The 23,717-nt window shown below is 37.1% G+C and overlaps 1 protein-coding gene across 7 annotated transcripts in view; it reads left to right on the top strand.

Moving 5' to 3' along the window:
- The window catches only part of Syt16 (synaptotagmin 16), a 253,975-nt gene that overhangs the window by 187,926 nt on the left and 42,332 nt on the right, over window positions 1–23,717 (top strand). For 6 of the 7 annotated variants that reach the window (XM_078050021.1, XM_040275698.2, XM_078050020.1 and 3 more), the window contains exons 3-4: window positions 17,959–18,171; window positions 22,968–23,221. In XM_078050021.1, the coding sequence (XP_077906147.1) occupies window positions 17,959–18,171; window positions 22,968–23,221 (467 nt within the window). The remainder of the gene's footprint in view (window positions 1–17,958; window positions 18,172–22,967; window positions 23,222–23,717) is intronic. The other variant, XM_040275699.2, reaches the window with a different exon arrangement.

The following is a 23,717-nucleotide window of genomic DNA, read 5'->3' on the forward strand; positions in this document are numbered from 1 at the left end:
GATGGGTTTATAATTTTCATCAAATATAGAAAATTTGGGTTGTTCCTTAAGATTTTTTTTCTCCGCTCCTGCCTCTTCCAGAGTTTCCTCACATGTGTGTTGTGTTGCCTGATATTATCCCACTGTTCACTGCTACCCTATTCATGTTTTTAAGTGTCTTTTCTTTATGTTTTGGATGGTTTTTATTTTACTATGTTTTCAGGCCCTCTAGTCTTTTCTTCCTGTGTTACCCAAATCTGCCACCAATCCTGTTGTGTTTTGCACTGTCTAGTATAGCTTTCATTTCTGTATGTTTCATTTGAATCTTTCATCTCTCAACTTGATCTTTCTAGACACCCAAACTCATTTCAAATTAGGGAGACCACCCATTTTACCTAGGGTCCTCTTCGCTGAGCTGTGACCTGGAAATTTTCTGCAGGTAGTCAGCTTGTAAAATCACAGGGTTTATTTCTCATGTCTCAGGAATCCTTTTTTTGCTGTTGTTGTTGTTGTTGACTAATGTTCAGTATCTTGAGAGCCATTGTTTATGCTCAAGGTTTTACTTGTGACATGTAGAAGGGTCAGTTTGGTATTTGTTATTACATCATGATCAAAGGCTTACATGCCTTTGATGAACTAAGTTTTAAAGACATACAGGTTTCTTTTGGATTTTTTTTTCAAAGAAAGTTCTATTTTTGAAATTTTATTTCCTGCTTTTCAATTCAAACACTCCATTTATTTTTCTTATGGCACTTTAAAAATCTTCAGTATAGTATCAAAAGGAAGAGATGAGAGCAAGTATTCTCTTGAATTGTCTCTTGAAGGTCTGTGCTTGAGTGAGATGCTTAGTAGATTGTCTTCTTCAGGTTGAGAAAGTTTCCTTCCAATCCTGGTTTGTTAAAATTTTTTTTAAAAAATCAGAGACAAGTATTAAAATTATTTAAAAAGGATTTTCTATATCTACTGAAATGATTAGTCTTTTTATCTATTAAGGAGGTTAATTGCATTTAAGGGACTTTCCTGATTTTCAAAAACATTTGCAGGCCTGCTATAAGCTTTTAGTCTTGGTTTTTTTATTTTAATACATTATACATTTAGTTTGCTGATGTTTAGTTTAGGATATTTGCATGTGGGATCATAAGAAAAATTGATCTGCTGTTTAGACTACCTTTCTTAATGTTATACCATTCTGTAAAATTATAGTAAAAGTTACCCACTTAAAACTGTTAGGTATTCTAGAAAAAAGGTAGTTAGGTATTTTTTGAAGGTTGAAAAAATCAGCTAAAACTATTTTTATGTGATGAATCTATTTTGGAATTTTTCACCCTAAATTTTATTTGTAGTGGTTATTGGTATACATGTTTTCTATTTTTTTATTTAAGCTGATTATTTTTTCTTATTTAAGCTGATTATTTTCTCTTATGATTTTAAATGTCCACTGTATCTGTAGTTGTCTCAATCACAGCAGTAATCTATCTTTGAAAGATGCAGTTTTTATCTTCTCTATTTTTAATGTTTTCTTGTTTCCTTTACATTTTCTTGTATCCTTTACATTTCTTCTTGACATTTTGCTTTGGTTTAAACCTTTAGCCAATAAAATCTTGAACAGACCATTTGTCATAACGACTTTTCAATCTTCATCTTCATCTTGCTTCCTAATATATGCATTAAATTAATTCATTAATTTCCCTGTTTTCTTCATTTCTTTGAGGTACTGGGGATCAGATCCAGGGCCTCAGGTATGCTAAGCAAGTGCTCTACCACTGAGTCACATTCCTGAATTCCCCTTAACTATTCTTAATTCTATCTCATAAGTATAGGATATGTGATATATTTATTCATTATTTTTCAGTTATAGATATTTTATCTTTCCAATTATGATTTCTTCTTTGACTCATCATCTATTTAAAAATGTGGTTTCTGGTTTCCAAGAGCAGTTTGGTAATTTTCAGAGTCTTATTTCTAACAGCATAGAAATTAGAATGTGATTTTCCTGTATTTTTGAAGCTTCCTCTGTGGTTTAATAAGTGGCTATTTTTTGTCAGTCTTCTACATGTGCTTGAAATTACTGGGTATTCTTGTATTGTCTTCCATCCCTTATCACTCTATTTTGATCCTTATTGCATATTATCTTCTGTGTTTTTATGGGGTATTATGGATTGAATGCTAAATCTCTCCAATATTCATATTTTGACACCCTATTCCTGGTGGCTTAGTGTTTCAGTGGGGCTTTGGGAGCAAATCAAATCATGGAGGTGGAGTCCTCATGAATGGTATTAGCATCTTTATAAGAAGAGGCCAGATAGCTAGATAGCTGTCTTCCTGCCATGTGAGCATGAAATGAAAAATGAACAGTCTATATTGGGCTTCACCAGAACTTGACCATTCTGGCCCTCTCAGAATCCCAGCCTCCAGAACTATAAAAAATAAATTTCTGATGCTCATAAGTCATGATACTTTGGTACATAAAAGCATGAACTAAGGCAGAGATTGATTCAGAGAAAAGTTTGTGTATGTGTGTGTGTGTGTGTGTGTGTGTGTGTGTGTGTGTGTGTGTTGCTGCTATAAAAAACATCTAACAATGTGAAAACAATATGGACCTGGGTAATGGGTAGAGGATGGGAAAATTTTGAAGTGCATACTAGAAGACAAGAGTATCATAAAGAAACTTTTATAAGTGTTTCTGGTAAGGTCTCAGAAAGAAAATAGGAGGACTTCTACCTTTTTAAAGAAATACATAAGTAACCATGTATAGATGTTTGTAGAAATGTGGAAGTCTCAGAAGAAAATGAAGAAGATATTGTTTGACTCTGGAGAAAAGGTGATCCTTATGATAAGATAACAAGGAACTTGGCTTCATTGTGTTCATATGCTTGTGTTTTGTGGACAGTTAACTTGTGAACAATGTAATTGGTTATTGCACTGAGGGGATATCTAAGCAAGGTGTTGAAGGAAAGGCTTGGTTCCTCTTGGCTGCTTATAGTAAAATGAGAGGTAATGATCCAACGATGTAATTATTAAGCAAACAGATACTAGAACTTCAAGATTCAAAAGTACTTCAGCCTAACTGTATTGTAAAAGTTGATAAGGATATTCAGAAGAGCACACTAAGGATATGAACAAATGAACCTTTGATAAAGAGATTATTATAGTCGTGAATTCTGAATTTAGTCACCCAAGCAGGAAAACAGTCAGTGTGAACTGAAGGGAAAGGAGATGAAAAGGTTGTTGGACTCCTTGGATTTTGCAGAATGGAACTATACTGCCAGCCAAAGAAGATTATTTCTTGAGTCCTGAGATCTCATGGAATTTCCCTTGCAAGGCTGTGGACTTGCCGGGGACCTCAACCAATCAATTGAAGTCTGGATAGGAAAAATACAAAAAACAAAAAAACCAACCAACCAACCAACCAACAAAAACCAAAAAAACAAAGACCAGTAAGAGGAAACTTCACTTGTCTGACTTCTTGAGCTGGAACATCTGTGGCTTTCCTGGTTCTGGAGTATTTGGACTTTGTCCAAAACTATGCCAATGGCTCTCCTAGGTCTATCAAGATCTTGGGATTTTGGTAAATCCTTGTATACTTATCCCTGGGTTCTTTATCTAAGGACTCAACCAAACACAGACTGGAAATACTTCAAACAAAATTTTAGAAAGTTCCAAAATGAAAAACTTGAATTTTCAACTTTCTGAGCACTATGCCGAATCCACACAAAAGAAGGGCTATGTAGGCACACCTTGCCGAGCCTCCTGTCATTTCACAGATACTCATTCTCTCTCCAATGCTCTTTGTTGTGTACTGTTTGCCATGCATTTCATTTTGGTACTGTGTAGTGAGACCTTTGATAGTTGTGTAGTCTGAATATATATGGATTTTTTCTTGCCACTGTTCCCTAAACCATGCAGTATAACCACAATTTTTTTTTTATCATTTGCATTGCATTAGATATTATAAGTAATCAAGGGGCAATTTAAAGTATGTGGGGGGGTTTATGTAGGTTGTATGTAAATATTATACCACTTTATATAAGGAATTTGAGCATCTGTGGATTTTGGTATTCAAGGGATCCTGGAATCAATCCCCTGCAGATATTGAGAGACAACTCTGTTCTGTTTGTTCTGTTTCTCTGAGAATCCTGACTAATACAGTATTGTACTGATTTTAAATTCCTTTTGTTCATTCATTAATGAAGCTTTGCTTTATTCCTAATTGTATAATAGACAGTAAGGGTACAGACTCGAGAAGAATGAGTTAAAGTTATAAATTTCTTGAAGATTTTAGGGATTCACAACTGCATAGACTTATCTAGGAAAGTAATAGAAGATATATTCTGTATAATTGTTATAAACATTGTTGGACAGGAATGTTTCTATACCCAGGGAAAATTTCCAATTCAGTGGTATCAGACTTGTTTGGGTGATTGAATGCCTGAAAATCAAGGTGCTTTTTGTGGGACCCAAAGAAATTTTAATGTCTTTCTTCTCATCATGAATCAAGAACCATTTTACCAGTGGAAAATATAGCTAGATTATAGAAGCTATATAACAGTCACATCCATGAATATGCATGTCCATGACAAACAAGCTCAGGATAAAAGTATGATTAGCTGTTTCCTTAAGTTTTTTCCTTAATATTCATTTGTTTAATTACCCACTTGTGCTTATCAGCATGTGTGCTAGTAGACATCTGAGTCATAGAAGATTTATGGGGAAAACTGAACATTTAGAAAACCTTTTCCATTACTTTTTTCTGCAAATGAAGAAAAGTTATTCATTATCAGATTTTATCAGAGGCAGCCGTTATTCTGGTTTGTGCACACCAGCACTGAATATCTCATCTATGGATTACATGACTTGTTTGGGAACATAGCTTTTAATTTTCCTCTGGGAAAAAAAAACCTGTTACTTAGCTAAGCGAGTATTTTCAGTTTATTTTTTCAGTTTCTGTGATATATTTGGATATATTTGCTGTAGAGTTGGTGTTGGGGAGACTTTGCAACTGCTTTATAGAAGTTATCTCTGGAGCTTGACTTGTCTCTATTGCCAGACAAAATAATAACTTGGGAATTTTCCTTGATTTGCAGCATTCGAGGGGAGGATGAGTGAATGAACCAAACAGCTAGAAAGTTAGAAGCTCACAGCACTTGTGAATCACAGGCGCTGTTCATTCTTTCTTAGCCTTGGTTACACATCCCAAGCCCCTCATTTTAGAATCTATGGCAGGAGGACTTCCGAAAATCTTCCTAATCACAGCATTTGTTATTTTAAATGTCATCTCACTACCAGGTGCAGTGGCATACAGCTGTAATCGCAGCAACTTGAAAGGCTGAGGCAAGGAGGATCACAAGTTTGAGGCCAGCCTCAGCAATTTAGTGAGACCCTGTTTCAAAACAAAAAATAAATAAATAAATAAAAAGGACTGGGGAGGTGGCTCAGTGGTAAAGCACCCCAGGTTTCAATCCCCAGAACTCTCCCAAACTGTCGACTCATGTTTGCTTGTAAGGATTCATTGGAATGTTAGAGAAAGAAAGGGCAAGAACAACCTTTCTGGTTTTGTTTTCTCTGCATGTTCAGGATTTTAATTATCAGGTCACCCCAGTTCTCAGCAGAGTAAACTACAATCTTAGTCATTAATTTTTGTGTAAATGCCACTATAATAGAAAAACAACACAGCACTTGGGTCCTATAAAGAAATTTCCTTGTTGGAGGTATACAAATTAGGAAGTGAAGTTTACATGGTTCAGGGAGGTTGACAGTTCATCATTTGCTCTTTTGCAGGTGAGACATGTTGTAGTGATGAAACCGCATAATTGTCAAAGCCAAATGTTCAGAAAACATTAGTACTTGGTGAGTCCTGGTGGTGAGAAGCAAGGGCCCAGTGTGTCCCTGTGCAGATTTGTTCCATTATCTGTGGTTTAGGTTTATATGATACCCACAGTCAGAACCAACTACTCTACCCTTTAATACTTTCCTGATGCTTCTTCTCTTATCTTGGATGAGTCTGGCCTGGTGGGGAAAAGAAATAACCTTCAAAGAGGCTAGAGGAGCCCTGGATATAGGGTTCTCCATCCTTAGGTGAAGAACCAGCAACACAAATTCTTGCAAGGACAACTTGGGGCTCATAAATAGGCAAACATGTTTTCTTATGGTGGACTGACTATGGCATCAGGAGGGCCCAGCTTGTGGCAGCACCCTGTATTCAGGGTTAGGTTTGACTTGAATTGGTGCCTGGTTCAGGGACTAGAGTCCAGTGACTGAAGACATGCAGTGGGGTCATGTGAGAGACAAACTGGGCTGGGTTTCAGGGCTAATCTAGGAATTCAGAGTATAACTTGCACACCCAGAAGAACTTTCCAAGGATGCTGATGGAGTATCTCCATCAGGTGGGTCTTCAGGCCCTCAGACTTCTAGGTTTGGAGCAGAAAGATAAGTTCTGCACCTCATGGACATATGGATTTGCGCCTTCTCGGCTCCACAAAAATGGTTCAATGCTGAGAAGATCAGAGACAGTAAGGGGAGGTCCTCAGTGTCTTGTAGTGGGTGAGAGATGGGGCTGCTTTGGAAGCTAACTTTATTTCACTCTATTTTAAAATTTTTTTATTAAGGCCCACTTGAAGTGTGATGAATAGCATATATTAACCTGTACAGTTTCATGAATTTTGACATACTTAAACAACTGTCACAATCATGAAACCAAACATTTGTATCACTGCAACAATTTTTCTCATACCTCTTTGTAATCCATCTTTCTCTCTAGTCTTACTCCAGGCAACTCCTGATTTGTTTTACTTTTTTTTTTGTCACTATGTGCTATTTTTAATTTTCCAGGATAACATGTAAATACAGTCATACAATGTGTACTCTTGATTTTGGATTTTTTTTTCTACCACTCAGCTTAATGCTTTTGAGATTCATCCATATTGTTGAAGCTATAAATAGTGCATTTTTTTTTCATTCTGAGTAGTACTCATTGTGCTGACATACTATGATTTATTTTTATGTTTGCCTGTTGCTGGCCTTTTGGGTTTCTTCCAGATTTGGAGTCTTGCAGTATTTGGTCTCATTTCTTTGCTAAGATTTTCCTTCTGTCTATTCATTTTGATAATTTTGCCTTTGATTCTTTGAGCATATAATAGAGGCTTTAAATATTTTGTCCTCTGCATCCAACATCTGACTCATGCTGAGGATAGTTCAATTAATTGTTTTTTTTTTTTTCTGTTTGTGTACATTTTTATCATCTCCTTGTGTGTCTAGAAATTTCTGACTGTACACTGGACATTATGGATGAAATGCAGAGTTATTTGAATCTTTTATCTTCCTCTTGAGAGTGTTGCTTTTTGTTCTAGCACACACTTTATTGCCGCTTCTATGAACATTTGTGTAGACTTGTGTTTTTGTTCCCCTGGGGAGAATATCTAGGAGAAGGGTGGCTTTGTCTTATAGTCAAATGTATGTTTAAATTTCTAAGGAACTTCCAAATAGTTTTTGAAAGTAGTTTTACCATTTTATATTTCTATTAGGAGTACCCATGGGCTCCAGGTACTTTACTTCCTTGTCTTTCATATGTGTGTATGTATTTTCCCTTTGTGGAAGGCTTTGCCTTTTTCATTTCTTTGTGTCATTCAAGAGAGCAAAAGTTTTTAATTTTGATGAACTCCAACTTGTAAATTGTTTTCTGTTGTGTTTCATACTTTTATATATCCTGAGGTTGCAAAAATTAGTTTTGCATTTTTCCCTAGGAGTTTTATGGTTTAAAGACTTAACGTAAGTTTATGATTAATTTATATATGCATACGTGTGTGTGTGTGTGTGTGTATGTGAGAGAGAGAGAAGAGAAAAGAATAGAAGAGTTGGTACTCCTTTGTCCCCACTGTAGGCATATATACACTTAGACATTGTTTGAAAAGACTTTTATTTTTCTCATTGGATTACTTTGGCACCATTGTAAAAATCATTGCTCATACTCATATGGGGCCATTTATGGACTCTATTCTGTTCCATCAATTTATGAGTCTATCTTTTTGTCAATATGGTCTTGATTTAGGTAGCTATGTCATCAGTCTTAAAATCAGGTAGATTATCCTTTGTACTTTGTTCTTAAAATGATTCTGAGTATTCTTTCTTTACATTTTCTTACACATTTTGGAGTGTACTTGTCAAATATGACAAAAAAGAGCTGTCTGGATTTTAGTGTGGATTGTATTAAATTGATAGACTAATTTGGGGAAATTAGCATCTTAACAATATTGAATTTTCTGTTTTCTTTTGGTAATATTTTATTGCTTTTAATGTGAGGATCTTGAATACTCTTTGTTAAATCCATTTCAAAGTATGAATGCATTTTGATGCCATTCTAAACATAGTTTTTTAAGTTTTTCATTTTCAAAATGTTACTAGAATACATAAATTGAATTGATTTTTATATAACTATTTTGCTAAGTTCACGAAGTAGTTCCAACATTTGATATTAGCTGTAAGGTTTTCATAGATCCCTATCCCACTTTTTTATTTCAGATTGAGGAATATACCTAGTATGCTAATTTTTATTGTTTTATTTTTACCATAAATTTGCATCAAATTCTTTGAGCAATGTTTTCTACATGTGTTGAGATTATTATTTGGTTTTCTCTTTAATTATATTAATTTGGCAAATTGTATCAATTGATTTTAGTATCTTAAAATAACCATGCATTTCTAGGATAAACCTCATATCAGCATAGCATATGGTTCTCTAAGTGCATTACTGGATTATATTTCTTCATATTTTGCTAAGAAGTTTTTGTAAGCATGATCATAAGGAATGTTGATATATAATTTTCTACACTTGTAATGTCTTTGTCAAAAGCTGTTTGTATTAATGTTATGCTGACTTCATAAAATGCATTGTCTTGCTCTACTTTCTGCAAGAGTTGTATGCAGATTGGTATTGTTTGATATTTATAGAATTCTGAATCCAACAAATGCAGAATCCTCTTTTCAAGTGCATATCAATGTGATTGACTATATGTTGGCTTATAACACAAATCTATATATTTATTGATTATTTTAGTTGCTAAGCTATGGAGAAGAACATGTTAAAAATCCTAACTTTTACTTTGAATTCTATTTCTCCTTTCAGTTGATTACTTTTTTCTTCATTTTTTTTGAAGCCCTGTTAATAGGTGCATGTACCCATTTTGTGTCTTCTTGATGAACTGCTCAGTTTATTGTTGTAAAACATATTTCTTTAATTCTCATAATACCCCTTATCTTGAAGTCTGCTTTGTTCAATATCAATAACTTCCTTATGCCTATAGTTCGTCTAACTTATATTTTTAATCCTTTCTCTTTTGGAGAATTGATTTTATTGGTTAGGATGGATCTGTTTCCCTTTTACTCCTAGTTTTACTTTTTAAGATTGACCCTCTAGAGCTGTGATGGATAGGCTGGGGTGTTCACCAAGCCTCGCCCCTTTAATTTGTTCATATTCAAACTCCAAGTCTTGTCTCCTTTAAGGCAGGCAACAAGCAGCTGACATGCCTGCTCACCTTTTTCAGCCTTCCAGATTTGCTTTTCCTGAGTTTCTTGGAGTCTCACCTTTGCATTCGTAGTTCAGGTTTCAGTCAGGGTTAAGCTAAGTTCATATGCAGATTTGGGTGTTCCTTCTCCTTGGCTCCTTCCTTTCTGGGCTTTGCTCCTTAATTTCCATCTGCTCTGTTGCCTTGAGCTCTGTCCTCTGATACCTCAACTCAATGAGGCTTCTGAGTCCTCCCTGAGCTCTCTCCTCTGTGTGTCCCAGACATAGGAATACTTTGAGTAGGAAAGTCATAGGGCCATGTGCTTACCCAGTAGATATGCTTTCTCTCAAAAATTAAATCCATCCAGTTTTTGTGTGCTTTTACTCGCTTTGTATGCCTTCATACCATTCACGTAAACATGTTTTTGTTGTGAATTTGTAACTTTTATTTGTGGGAAGGTCAGTTTGAACTAATCCAGCATTGTCAGAATAGAAATTCTCAATACCGTAACTTACTTGGTATAGTGCTTTCTATGTTACTAATTTTAGTGAAAGAGTTTCTATACGACTCACTCATATTTAATTACTACAGTGCCATTTCTTTGTTCATATATGAAATGGAGTTATCAAAACATGTCACATAAGGTTCAGGGTGACACAAAACAGTGTGCACAGAACTAGCTGCTGATCCTTCCTCTGCCACTAGTGACCTAACTGACTATTGGAAAAATCTCTTAGATAATTTCAGTCTTAATATGCAGCCTGTAGTAGGAGAGTGTAGAGTTATATTAGTGTTTTTTTTCAAACTTCTTTAAAATGTCAGACTCCAACATTTTCCCTCAGCAAAATTAAAAAATAAACCATATTAAAGCAAAATATCCATGATTGCAAAAGGTGCCAAACTGAACCTGTTCGGGGTGCATCAATCTGCATCCCTAACTTCTGTATTGAGCATCCTTGAAGTTCATTCTGGGGACCCTTGGCTTCCACAGAGCATAGTCTGAAAACCAAATCAAGATTAGATGATTCATAAAAATCCTTTGTCAACCTGCTCTGGTCTAAGAATGGTTGAATTGTACTTTTAGAAAAGTGGCCATTTTTCAGGGTTCTCAAAGAGGCAATTTCACCTCTGACCTCCCTTTTGCTTTGTCACTTGAACCAGCTTCTTGTCCTTGTTTCTTTCCCATTCAGCCATGGTGGGAAGATATTGGCCACTGGATATTTGAGAAATCTGATATTGGAGGAATTTCCTGCAATTGTAGTCAGAAGTGGTACCCAAGTCCTGCATCACTGAGCACAGCCCAGCCCTGATGGTCGCCACTCTCAGTTTATAAGACCTGAGCAATCCTTGCTTCCACCTGATTGCGCTTGTGTGGGTGGGAAGGAATTAATAAGCTTGAAGCTGCAGTGATTGTGTATAAATTCTTGCTCCATCTGTAAAATAGCAGCAGAATGGCAGAAGAAACAAGGGCTGCGACAGTAGAAGATTAAGCGGATAGTATGGTTGTATTTCTCACCCTACCTCACAGTCCTGTGCCCAAACCTGGTGGAAGGCTCTGTAGGAGTTAGCAGCACTGTCTGGAAATAGGCAGTGCCCACCTGCTCATTTTATTGCTTCTTTTAAGGTAAAAGTGGGGGAAGAAATCCAACTGGTCGTGCAGAGTGCACAACAACAATATTTTTTTTTGAGAATATTATATGTCAAGCAGGTGCTAAGTGCCTGTACCTAGTTTATCTCACTTAGTCCTCTCAAAACTGTTAAGAGGTAAGGAATGTAGAAATTAAAATGCTGAAATTGATAAAGTAAAGGAACTTGCTTTGGTCCCAGACTACCAAGGAGAAGATTCCAGGGTCACATTCTAGCAGCTGGACTCCACATTCTACCCTCTAATCACTCTAGACTTGACTGGTGCTGTATCCAAAATACAGTTGCTGTTGTACTAGGTCCTTCCTTCTTGTCTCTTACACGTGGAAGATGAAGGTAGAATTTCCTCTGCTGCTTCATAAACTAGAAAATAATTCATGCAAATTAGAGAGAGGGACCTTCTCTTTCCATTGCAGTGAGGACTTAGTACTGGTGGATCATTGTCAAATTGCTCTCCGCCTGTCAATTCATGAGTTGCTTGCCCTGAAAGAAGCTCACAGTAGCACCTTGATAGCATGTGAATAAAGGGATGAAACTAGGTGGCCATGTATTGAAATGAATGCAGAAGTCTGACTTCTCTTTAATGGTAGATGTTTAGATGATTCCTAAGATTTGTCTGAATTCTGTGATTGAGTGAAATGAACGTTTCAACTTCCCAACATATTCACTTCCATGACAATTGTGCAGTTTTTTTTTCCTGTTCTATTAGTAAGCTAATTGCTAGAGGAGTGAAGATTTTAATAGAAACTGCCACTGTACTTCCCAGGTATTTAGCTTGAAAGGAATCTGAACTTGATGTGCACATGGTACTTCAGAAAATACTATCTGATCTTGAAACAAGTGCCACAATTTAAACGAGACTTTGTAATTTTTTGCAGCTTAAGCCAAATGAAATGTAGATCAGCTATTTAGTTGTTGACACAGTTGCATTATAACAGATTTAAATAGATAAGAGCCAAATATTGAATTTGGAAAAAAAAAGACTCAAAACCATTAGGAAGAAAGGCTGGAAAATTATATGGCAACACTATCAACTTGAAACACCGGAGTTCTGGAATTGGTCTTGGCTTGGTATGACTGTGGGAAAAACACTTTTTAGGCTTTTGTTTCTCTGTGAAAATTAAGGAATAGATACTCATGAAAATTCTTTCCAACCTAACCTATGAGACTTGTTTTCTTAGTGATAAAACACAATTTTATCAGTTTTGTTTATGGTTTAAGAGTTTTGTCTCGAAGAAGCAAGGATTTTAGAGTAAGATGGCTTGGGCTGCATCCTGGTCTACAACTTATGAACTATTATGACTATAGCAAATTATTAACTTCACTGTGCCTTTGTTTTTCCATCCTTAGGATGGGTCTACTAGCAGTACTTATTTCAATGGTTTTTTGTGTGCAATAAATAAATGAACATACATTAAGTTCTACAACAATTCCCAGCACATGATAAATGCCATACAAGAGATTGCTTTTATTAACTATAATGCTGCTACTGTTGCTGCTCAGTGGCATTTGGAAGAGGTTACAGATTCCTTTTTTAGACTGGAGAATTCTCTGAGGTTCTTGGGCAGTGAGGCTTAGAATAGCACTGTATATATAATCTCATGAGGAGCAACAGGCCAGTTATCCTGCAGCCTGGCCATATATATTCACACCACATGCATTGATTGCTCTCCACTGCTCTTTTCTTCTTTGATCCATTACAAAGGAAGCAGCCTCCTAGAAGATTTCAGGGTAAGTGGCAAAGCTCCTTCTCACCTCATCAGGAAAATTAAGCTAGAGGTGGCTCGGTTTCCTGGTGTAATGAGATCTGGTGATGGGTGCAGTGGTTAAGGATATACATTCAATGATCAAGTCCAAGCTTTGTTACTTTCCTAACTTTGTTTCCCTAATGGAAAGTACTCACCCATTTTCTCTTTCCTCTCTATACAATGGGGATAATAATAGTCCTTACTTTGTGGGTGGCCATGATGATTAAATGGGATTGTATATGCAAAGTCCCAAGAAGATACCTGGTATATATATTGAGTAATATGTTAAGAAAGCATGAACAGAACTTCCAAGAAATATGGGATAACATGAAAAGACCAAATTTAAGATTCATTTGGATAGATGAAGGCTCAGAGATAGAAACCAAAGGAATGCCTAAACTTTTCAATGAAATAATATCAACAAACTTCCCAAACCTAAAGAGTAAAACAGAGAATCAAATACATCCCTTGCTTTTTCATGTTTTTACAGCTTTTTCTCTTGGGCTAATGAAGTTGTTGTTAGTAATACAGATTTTCTTCCTTGCTTGTCCCAGTGTCTGTGATGATGCTTCTTCTATAGGTGTTGGGGCTCTAGGAGACAGTGGCTTAGCTACCCCTGGAATAAACCCATGTCTTTGTGTGGGTGACAGCAGAGCTGAGAGATTTGGGATGCAGCTTTGTTTTCTTGAGGGATCTATTTAATCTGTTGTTTAGTGGGACTTGAGATCCCTTTGGTTTTGGGGGAACTGGCTTATTTCACTTAGCACAATATTCTCCAGTTTCATCCATCTCCTGGTAAATGCTATAATTTCAGTCTTTTTTATGGCTAAGCAATATTCCATTGTGTATATATATATCACATTTTCTTTATCCATTCATCTATGTAAGGGCACCTAGGTTGGTTCCATAGTTTAGCTATTGTGAATTGAGCTGTTGTAAACATTGATGTGGCTACATCATTGTAGTGTGCTGATTTTAAGTTCTTTGGATGTAAACTAAGGAGTGGTATAACTGGGTCAAATGGTGGTTCCATTCCAAATTTTATGAGGAATATCCATACTAGTTTCCATAGTGGTTGTACCAATTTGCAGTCCCACTAGCAATGTATGTGTACCTTTTCCCCCCTACATTCTTGCCAACATTTATTGTTACTTGTATTCTTGATAATTGCCATTCTGACTGGATAGTTCCTTTTGACACTTAGTTTTTCAGGTCCTACCGTGGTGATGGACACAGGCAATAAAACTGAGATGAAAAAGCTAGGTTTTCATAATCGTAGACCAGATGCTTAACTCTGAATATTGATCCTATGAGGCAGAAACTTTGAAGTCAGAGAATTTGGTGCTAAAAAAGATCTGGGGAGTGATCCATAAATAAGGAAATGGGCCCAAAGAGGTTAAAAGACTTAGCCACAGAAGCTATTTAAAATGAGTATGCAGTGTGAGAGTTCTGATGATGACCTCTGGTTTTTCAGCTTAGTGAGCTCTGGAGATAGGCTACTTCGATTCAATTCTTGTTTCTACCAGTTTTGGGTAGTATGATCTTCAGCTCCTCGTGGATTCCTCTCCCCCTAAATTTTCTTACTTGAAAAATGGAAATAATAATAATATAGATTTTGTGTGGATTAAATAAGTACATGGCACTTAGTCTTGGGCATATAAAATCATTCAGTAAATGTTTGTTATTATTACTATTCTTCCAAAGAACTTTAGGAATCTCAACTCTTAACCAAGGCAGAAAATAAATGTTTTGACCAGGCTGGTGTTTAAAAGTAGTTTCTCTCACTAAAAAAATATGATGTTTTATTTCTTCTTAGTTTCTGATTTGGAAGTGTTCCTTATGACTGATCTGCAAATTAACAACCATAGTCTTCTCTGGAATCACTATGTGACTTTTAGATGCAAGGAAGGGGTTAAAATTATTCTTCATTATCTATAGTTTTCTGTTCACAGTCAGCAAATACTTAACCAGCAATCTGCTGTGTGCCTGGTACAGAGATAGGGCCTGCATGCATGGGGGAATCTTTGATGTGCCCCCTTATCTTCATGGTGTACTCAGGATGGTGGGGCAATTAGAAGTTAGATAGATAATGTCCCCACAGTGGGGAGGGGTGACTTGCAAGGGAGAAGAGAGAAATATTTTACAGCACATGGAAGGAGCCCTGAACTTGATTTCAGGGATTAAGGAAGGATGTTCTGGAAAGAAGTCAATCTAGGCTGATATCTAGGCCGATGTGTCAAGTTATATTCTTAACCAGTCTGGATAGAAGCCCAGAGAAAAGTATCCCAGGCATAGGGGACAGCATGTTAATTGCTACGTGGGTGCTCAGGCTTGGGACAAAACTGGGTTTTCACTATTACTACTGCTACTGCTACTACTACTGCTACTGCTACTACTACTGCTACTAGTACTACTAGGTATTGAACTTAGGGGCACTCAGCCACGGGAGCCACATCCTCGGCCCTATTTTGTATTTTATTTAGAGACAGGGTCTCAATGAGTTGCTTAGCACCTCGCTTTTGCTGAGGCTGGCTTTAACTCATGGTCATCCTATCTCAGCCTCCCCTGCCATTGGGATTACATGCATGTGCCACAGCACCCGGCTCACCCATTTATTTAATATTTAACAAGTGTTTACTAAGCACTTACTCTGCAGCAGGTATAGTTTTATATAATGGGGAGACATCACTTAACAAAACAGATAATAGCTTTTATTTTCAAGGAAGTACTGTTATGAGGAGAACTAGTTGAGGGAGGATGGCCAGGAAGCCTCTAGGATGGAGTGACAGTCAAGCTAAGACTGGAGCCATCTGGGGGAGGCAGAGGGAACATCAAAGTTAAGGTAAAGGACATCTGCAAGAGGCAAGGGTGCCAGTGTGGGTGAAGTGTACAAATAATTCAAAGGGCATTTCATTAGCATGGCCAGGATCAAAAGGAAAAAATGACAAGAAAAAGAAATCCAAATACACTGTTGGTGAGGATATAGATTGGTGCAGCCACTGGGGAAAACAGTGGGCAGATTCTTAAAGAAGTTAAAACCAGAACTACCATATGACCTAACAGTCCCTCTTCTGAGAGCTTCCCAGAAGAGACAAAATTACCATCTTGTAAGGATATCTGCATTGCCATGTTTATTGAACATTATCCATGGTAGCCAAGATATGGAAACGGCCTGGGTCTATAGGTGGGTGGAATGAATAAATTAAATATATATACACAAATACATATGGCATGTATGTATATACATGTATATACCTGTACACACACACACACACACACACACACACACACACACACACACAGAATATTATTCAGCCTTAAAAACAAGATCCTGCCATTTGTTACATCATGAATGGATGCAGAAGACATCATGCTAAGCCAATAAGCCAGGCACAGAAAGAAAAGTATCGAAAAATCTTATATATATGTAAAATCATTTCGAAAGCATTTTTTCATTAGCTAACATATTAGCTAACATAGCTGCTTTTTCTGAGAGTTGTGACAACCACCTAACCCCTATATTCCTGGAATTAGCTAAAACTTGTCTCTGGTCACAATTGGTAGTTGTGAACTTTTTTGAAGATAGTGATAGAAAATTTTTCCTTTTTCCTACTGGAGAAAGGAAAAATTCCACCACACTGAATAAATTACCTGTAAATGTTTAAAATCAGCAAGATTTCCATAGGCATAGCTGCAGACTAAATTTTAGGTCATCAAATGCCATGGAAACATTAATGTAGTTTTTATTGCTTGACTTTTTTTTCTTTTTTGTTTTTACATCAGTGGATTTATTTCAATGATAAGAAATGAATAGATTTATTTTAATGATAAGAAATGAAAATATGAAATATGTATTCCAGAGAGGATTTGCTTTTTTTTCTTTGCTTGTTGTCTATATATTTAGTCATTTTATTCTACCATAAACATGTTTTCTAAGATCAAGTTTAATTGTACACGAACATTTCCACACTACAAAAAGTGCTTTCAAAAGTGTTGAGCAGTGGGATTATAGATCCAATTCCAAGTAAAATCTGAACCACGAGTGAGCCATATACTAGGTAGATTGTCTCATGTTTCATCTTAAGTGAGATCATTCTAGACTCAGTATATATGAAACTTTTTTATTATATATGAAACCTTTTTTTTTTTTCCAAAAAAAGTCAAATTCAAAGAAACTGAGAATTAAACAATGGTTCCCAAGGATAGGGTGGGGCAGGGATGGGGAGATGTAGATCAAAGGATTCAAAGTAGCAGATGTGTAAGAATATACAGTCTGTAGATCTGATGCACACCACAAATACTCTAGTTAACAAAGCTATATTAGAGATTTTTGTTAAATAAGTAGATTTTTAACTCCTCTTGTCACATACAAAAAGTGTCTATGTGAGATGATATGTTAATTCACTTCAATATCACACCATTTTACTCTCTGTATGTATTCTGCCTCATGTGAATCTCAAATATATCCATTGAAATTTATTTCTCAAAAATTCAAAGAATTGTAATGTATCCTACTGTCATATATAACAAATTAAAATTTAAAAAAAATCTGAATGAGTATTTTGGTTGGGTTGTTGATGCTGAGAAAGATTTAGAACATGGATAGTATAAATGAGTTAAAATAGACACAATGATTCGCTTTTCAAAACTTAGAAGCTATTGGAAAATTTTAGTTGCAAGTATCTCTTCTCTGAAGTGGAACTTGGCTCTGTGTGTTTTAATAAATGTGATAATATGAAGAATGTATTTCCCATAACACTGCACATCAGGCAGATGCACTTGTACAGGTCCTCTTCCTAGCTGTGGATACCTGTAAGCACCATAAACAATCAGCAGGGCTGCCCGGCTCAACCCCATGGCTCCTGATGTTGCCTACAGGTATCCCAGTGACTCTCCTGGGTTCTAGCCATCTCTGTTTCATCCCTTCGGATTCAATTTTCCGTTTTAGAAGTGCTTCCTATCCTTCCTATGCAGTTTGAATCTGCTTGATCCAGATTAGCTGTCTACACTCTTCTCCAGGTTCCCAGACTGTTTCTCTCTCTGTCGGATCACAGAGGCCACACAGACTCATGTCTCTTGTTTGCTCCCAGTTGACAGTATTGGGGATGATGAAGAACCATCCACATCTTCTGACAGTGATGAGGACGTGATCAAACAATTTGAGATTTCTGTGTCCCGGTCCCAGAGTTTCCGTTCAAGAGCTTCTGAGAAAGGAAAACCTAAGGAATTGGAACAGAAACCCAAATGTGGCCGTTTGCTCCCTACCCATGAAGAAGATAGCACCGGAGTGTCTGCCTGCAAAGGTATCCTTTGCATCTTGTTTTTCCTTTATTTAGACCAGCAATGGCCAATGATAATATTTTTGAGTCATTTAGATATTATATTCTGTGTCTAAGAATCCAGAGAGGAAAAGAAAATGAAAAGGAAGCCAAAAGAACAATGTGATATTTCTTAGTGCTTCCCTGAGCAAAGGTGAGGCATCTTTCCGATATTCTTATGCCCAGAGCCCCACTGGGACAGGAAGTGTATTTAGTAAATATCTAGAGAGACTGTCACAGCATGCACCTTCTTGGTCTGGTCTCAGAGTTCTTTTCTTTCTTTCTTTTTGGGCGTGTGGTCAGTGAAACCAATGGGCACGTCATAGTACACCTTCCTCATTTTCGCACTAGACAAGAGAAAATGGAGATCACAGAAACTGAGAGAAGATGAAAGAGAAGAAATTTTGATTTGGCAGTGAAGACAGGACAGGCAACAAACAAGGTGGGGGAGGGAAAGCTAGAATTAACAAATAGAACCATGTTATTTTTCAGCAGGAAAAACTTGCTGCCTATCATGTAGTTTCACTTACTGACAAATACCGACTGACATTTTATCGCTATTGTTTTTAGTTCAAGGTAAGCTAATAAATACAGGCCTGCTATGGCCAAACCACAATAAGAATGGCTGCTGACCTCTGTCATTTCCTCACCATCCCTCCCCCACCTCCTCCCACCTTATTTTTTTCTCTTTCTCTTCTGTTACATCAGAGCATTCCTTTTTCTCTGTGGAGAGGGCAAATGTTAGCTAATGAAAGTTAATAGCTGTTGGTTCCCTGCGAGTCGCTTGTTTAATTCTAAAGCTAATGGCTCCATTTCCCAGAAGCCCAAGTGTCTGGGTTCTGATTTACACAAATGGCCAATGTTCTGAGAGTTGTAACAACCACCTAACCCCCATCTTCCTGGAATTAGCAAAAACCTGTCTCAGGTCTCAATTGGTAGTTATGAAAATTTTTTTGAAGATAGTGATAGAAAAAGTAAATTTTTCTCTACTGGAGAAAGGAAAAATTCCACCACACTGAATAAATTGCCTGTAAATTTTGAGGAAAATCAGCAGGATTTTCATAGGCATAGCTGCAGACCAAAGTTTAGGTCATCAAATGCCATGGAAACATTAATGTAGTTTTTATTGCTTGACTTTTTTTCTTGTTTGTTTTATAAAGATGGATTTATTTCAATGATAAGAAATGAAAATATGAAACATGCATTCCAGAGAGGATTTTCTTTGCTTGCTGTCTATATATTTAGCCATTTTATTCTATCATAAACATGATTTCTAAGATCAAGTTTAATTGTGCACAAACATTTCCACACACACAAAAAAATGCTTTCAAAAGTGTTGGGCAGTGAGATTATAGATTCAGTTCCAAGTAAAATCTGAACCATGAGTGAGCCATATACTAGGTAGATTGTCTCATGTTTCATCTTAAGTGAGATCATTCTAGACTCAGTAGTGAGGTTATTAGCACCACACTCCAGGCAAGTTCTCTCTTGTTCTCTGCATCTGATTCAGTGTTATTGCACATGGCTTGTCAGTGCATTCCTGATTATGCTAAGGTGGGTTTGGTCTAAGTGGTTTGATTTAGAGGCCGAGTGTGAGGTCTTTAGGCATGAAAGGTGGGCTGTAGGATAATAGTCCAATTACTGTTTTTTTTTTTAAATTCTGAGAATGTTTCATAAAAAGCTAGATAATATCTCTCTGGTTTCATCAAACTCAGCGCATTTATTCCTGGAATCTCATTTTTGATTGGGGTGATATTATCAATCACAGTCCAACCAGAGAAATAAAACCAGTGGGAATACATACACCCTATATACATACACATGTGTCTGTGTGGGTAGGTGTGTATATTTCAAGAGAATTATTACCAAGCCTTGGCTTATGTGGTTATGGGGGCTAGCTAGGTGACAGAAATACAGAGCTCCAAAATGCAAAGGGCAAGCTGTCAAGAAGGGAGGCTCAGACTCTCAGGTGAGCTGAAGCTGCAGTTCTTAGAATTTGTACTTCAGGGATGTTGCAGATATCCTACTGTTTTTCAACTGACCAGTTATAAATGATGTTGTAGTTATCTTACTGTTTTTCAACTGACTGATCTCCTGATTTAATTACACCTACAAAATTCCTTCCCATCAATACTTGGACTGGTGTTTGATTGAATCATTGGCCCCTATTGCCTTGCTAAGATGGCACATAGACCTGACCACCACAGATGGTAAGCAGAGTCTTCACACATGGATGATGATGGGCATACCAGAGAAAGCAATTGCAAAATAGTGTTTTATTCCATCAAAATGGGTTATAAACTAGACAAGTTGAAAAATATTCTGGTCAAACAAATAGAATTGGTGTGACATAATTATGTCCTATAATTTCTAGGAAACCAGGATACATTTCTCTGACAACAATGTAATTACTTTTTAATTTCAAGGAAGGGAAGTCTGCTTTATGGAAAGATGAATCACCTTTCCCCTTCCACCTCCTTGCAACTTGACATGAGCCCAGATTTGGTTTTCTAATTCATTTCTTGCTTGTCTGCCATAGAAAATGGTTTGTGACATTAATATAATTCTCCTGTGTTTTTTTCAATTATGAATAATGTTTCAAGGCTTTAATGTAGCTGCTGAAAATTCTCTCATTAGCGATCTAGGTATTATCACTATAGGAGTTAGAGTCATGAGACAATTTTATGGGAGTAATTTCTTGGCAAGTTAGATTTTGTGCTGATATCCTGCTGGGCGCTACACATATTGATAGATGACCCACTGTTTAATATGACATTTTACTGTTCATGTATGTGAGGAATGGGTGTGCTAATTAGAGACTTAGAAGAAAATTCTGCTTTATGTTGTAGGGGTTTTTTTTGCATGTGGAATTTCCCTTGCTATGTCATTATTTGGGACCTTTTAAAGTGTGTTTGCCAAATAGCTGAAAGTGTGAATGTAGCATTTTTGCAGTGCCCTATGGAAATGTTTCCAAGGGCCTGAACTGAACAATTAAGAATAACTAGGCAGATAAGGAAAATTCTCCATGGCCTGCTATGGTTTTGCAAAAACCCAAATCAGTAGTCTGAGGTTGTACCCTCAGGCCCACCACTGTCTGAGGATAATTTTATGTGGTCTGCATAGGGCAACATTATATCCTGCAAGTTTGGTTTCTTAGTATATATGAGTCATATACTTTTCTCTCACTGACTCTCCATGTTGCTACACATCTGGCTGCTTCAAATATTTGTTACCTGCCTAGACTTCAGAGTTATTCAAAGGCTTAATGAGAACCTAATAAGGACCATGCAGTAAAGTGTATGGCTTTGTACCTTTAAGGAGCTTCTATTCCACCTGAGGTTGTAAGGCTAACACGGGAAACAAGTGCTGTTATGCAGTGTGGGTGTAAGATTTGAGTCTGTGAGTCTACTCTGATGTCCCACTCACTGTCCTGTCTGTATCTCTAATATGTTCTCATCCTGGGAACAGGACTACTGGAAGGGACTAGAGACCAAAGAGATAAGACATCTTAGCTACTTGTGTGTACATGTGTGTAAACCAGGGTAAAATCTGTCACTTAGGCAGACTGTCAGTTTTTCTTTACCATCTGAGGGCATCTTAGATGTTGAGAGTGAGGAATGGGATGAATAAGGCTTGGAGAAGGTGCAGGGAGGGTGTAGGAGAGAAGGAGAGAGGAGAGAGGGAAAGTGAAACACTAAGGTCAGAATGAAGCACTGAGTCTGACGCAGTCAGGATGGTTCAGGAGTTGGTTGGGGCCTTGGATGGACAAGCAGGAAAGAACAGGAAGGAGGGTTTGAGGATCCCAGTTGAAACTGAGTTAGATGAAGCCAACTGGGGACAGTCAGATAAGAAAGGGCCTGTTGGCTGTCAGACAGATAGTTTCATGTGTCTACAGTGACCCTCTGATGGGTTTTACCTTTTTTTTTTAACATAAGGAAATAAAGGTTCCGAGAGTTTGAATGTTATTCAAGTTCTTAAGGCAGAGACAGAACTTAGATCCAGATTGTCAGAATCCAAGGCCAGTGTTCTTTCTACGGGTCATACAGAGAACTTTCACCTGAGAAAACTACAGAAACCTGTAGTGAATGTGGGAGAGAGAAAGAACAATGGGAGAGTCATGATCTCCATGATCTTGACCCCATGATCTAACATGATCTCCACATTAGATTACTATTTTTGCTTTCTGGAGCCATTTTTGAAGTCTTGTGTTTTTTAGTCCCAACAAAATGCTTGTGTTAAATTTATCCTTTTAATATAAATATCATTGTGTGTGTGTGTGTGTGTGTGTGTGTGTGTGTGTGTGAGAGAGAGAGAGAGAGAGAGAGAGAGAGAGAGAGAGAGAGAGAGAGTGTGTGTGTGTGTTACTAGGGATTGAACACAGGGGCACTTTACCACTGAGCTACACCCCCCCCAGCCATTTTTATTTTTATTATGAGACAGGGCCTCATTAAGTTGCCTAGACTGGCCTTGAATGTGATCCTTCTGCTCAGCCCCTGTAGTAGTTGGGATTATAGGTGGGTGCCCCTGCAACTGGCTAGATACCCATTCTTGATACTCATATTATTGGGAAGTATCAAACCTACTTGAACCTCATGGAAAGACCTAATGGTCTTTTTTATTATATGGATCAAATTTATCCACTGCATGGGTAGAATTTTTTCTGCAGATGTTACTGTTGTGCATATTGTTTTTGTGGTCTTGATTATTGTGGTTGCAATGGCTTAATTTCTCTAGGTATGAAAAACAATGCATTTGAAATACTTTTCTCTCTGTAAATTTAGATTTGGATAGAACCAGCCAACTGAGTTATTCTGAGATTCTGTCTTACAAAGATCATGCCATCTCTGTTACTTCACGGTCCCCAAGTGAGCGAGGAGACAACAGACATCATGGCACCTCTCACCAAGAGACCAGTGGGGTTCGAAGCCTCAGTCGTCAGTCCACAGAGGGCAGCTTGGAGATGGAAACAGATTTTAATAACCGGGGATTTGAAGATTCCTATGCTACTGACAGCTCCTCAGTATGGAGTCCAGAGGTGAGTTATTTGTTTTCCATTCTTTGCTTTATCAGTGTATATTCTTTGGGTTCCTCTCCCCATCTCTTTCTTCCTCCATTTTCTTCTCCTTACCCTCCTTTCATCAAGTTTTTTCCAGAAAGAAAACTTTGCCTTGAAAAACAAAGACCTAAAATACCCTTTTTTTAAAAATAAATTTTTCTTTAGATAACCAAAGTCCCTGAGCACATGAATAAAAGAACCACAAGTAAATTTGTTTCAAATGCAAAGAAAAGAATGCTAGATTAAAAAAAAGGAAGAAGAATAGTGATAAAATGACCCCTTACAGGACTTATTTTTATACAAAGAAAACTTTTAGTTCTTTGGAGAGGTTGGTTTATTTCCTTCCTGGTTGCATACCCAAAATCTTTAGTTGTGATCATTTGAAATGGAAATTGAGAATTTCACTAAAATGAAGTAGGCCTCCAAATAAAATTATGCATGATATTACGATGAGGGTCTTGCTGCATATGTTAGT

The sequence above is a fragment of the Ictidomys tridecemlineatus genome, chromosome 5, assembly GCF_052094955.1.
Source record: "Ictidomys tridecemlineatus isolate mIctTri1 chromosome 5, mIctTri1.hap1, whole genome shotgun sequence".
NCBI lineage: Eukaryota > Metazoa > Chordata > Mammalia > Rodentia > Sciuridae > Ictidomys > Ictidomys tridecemlineatus.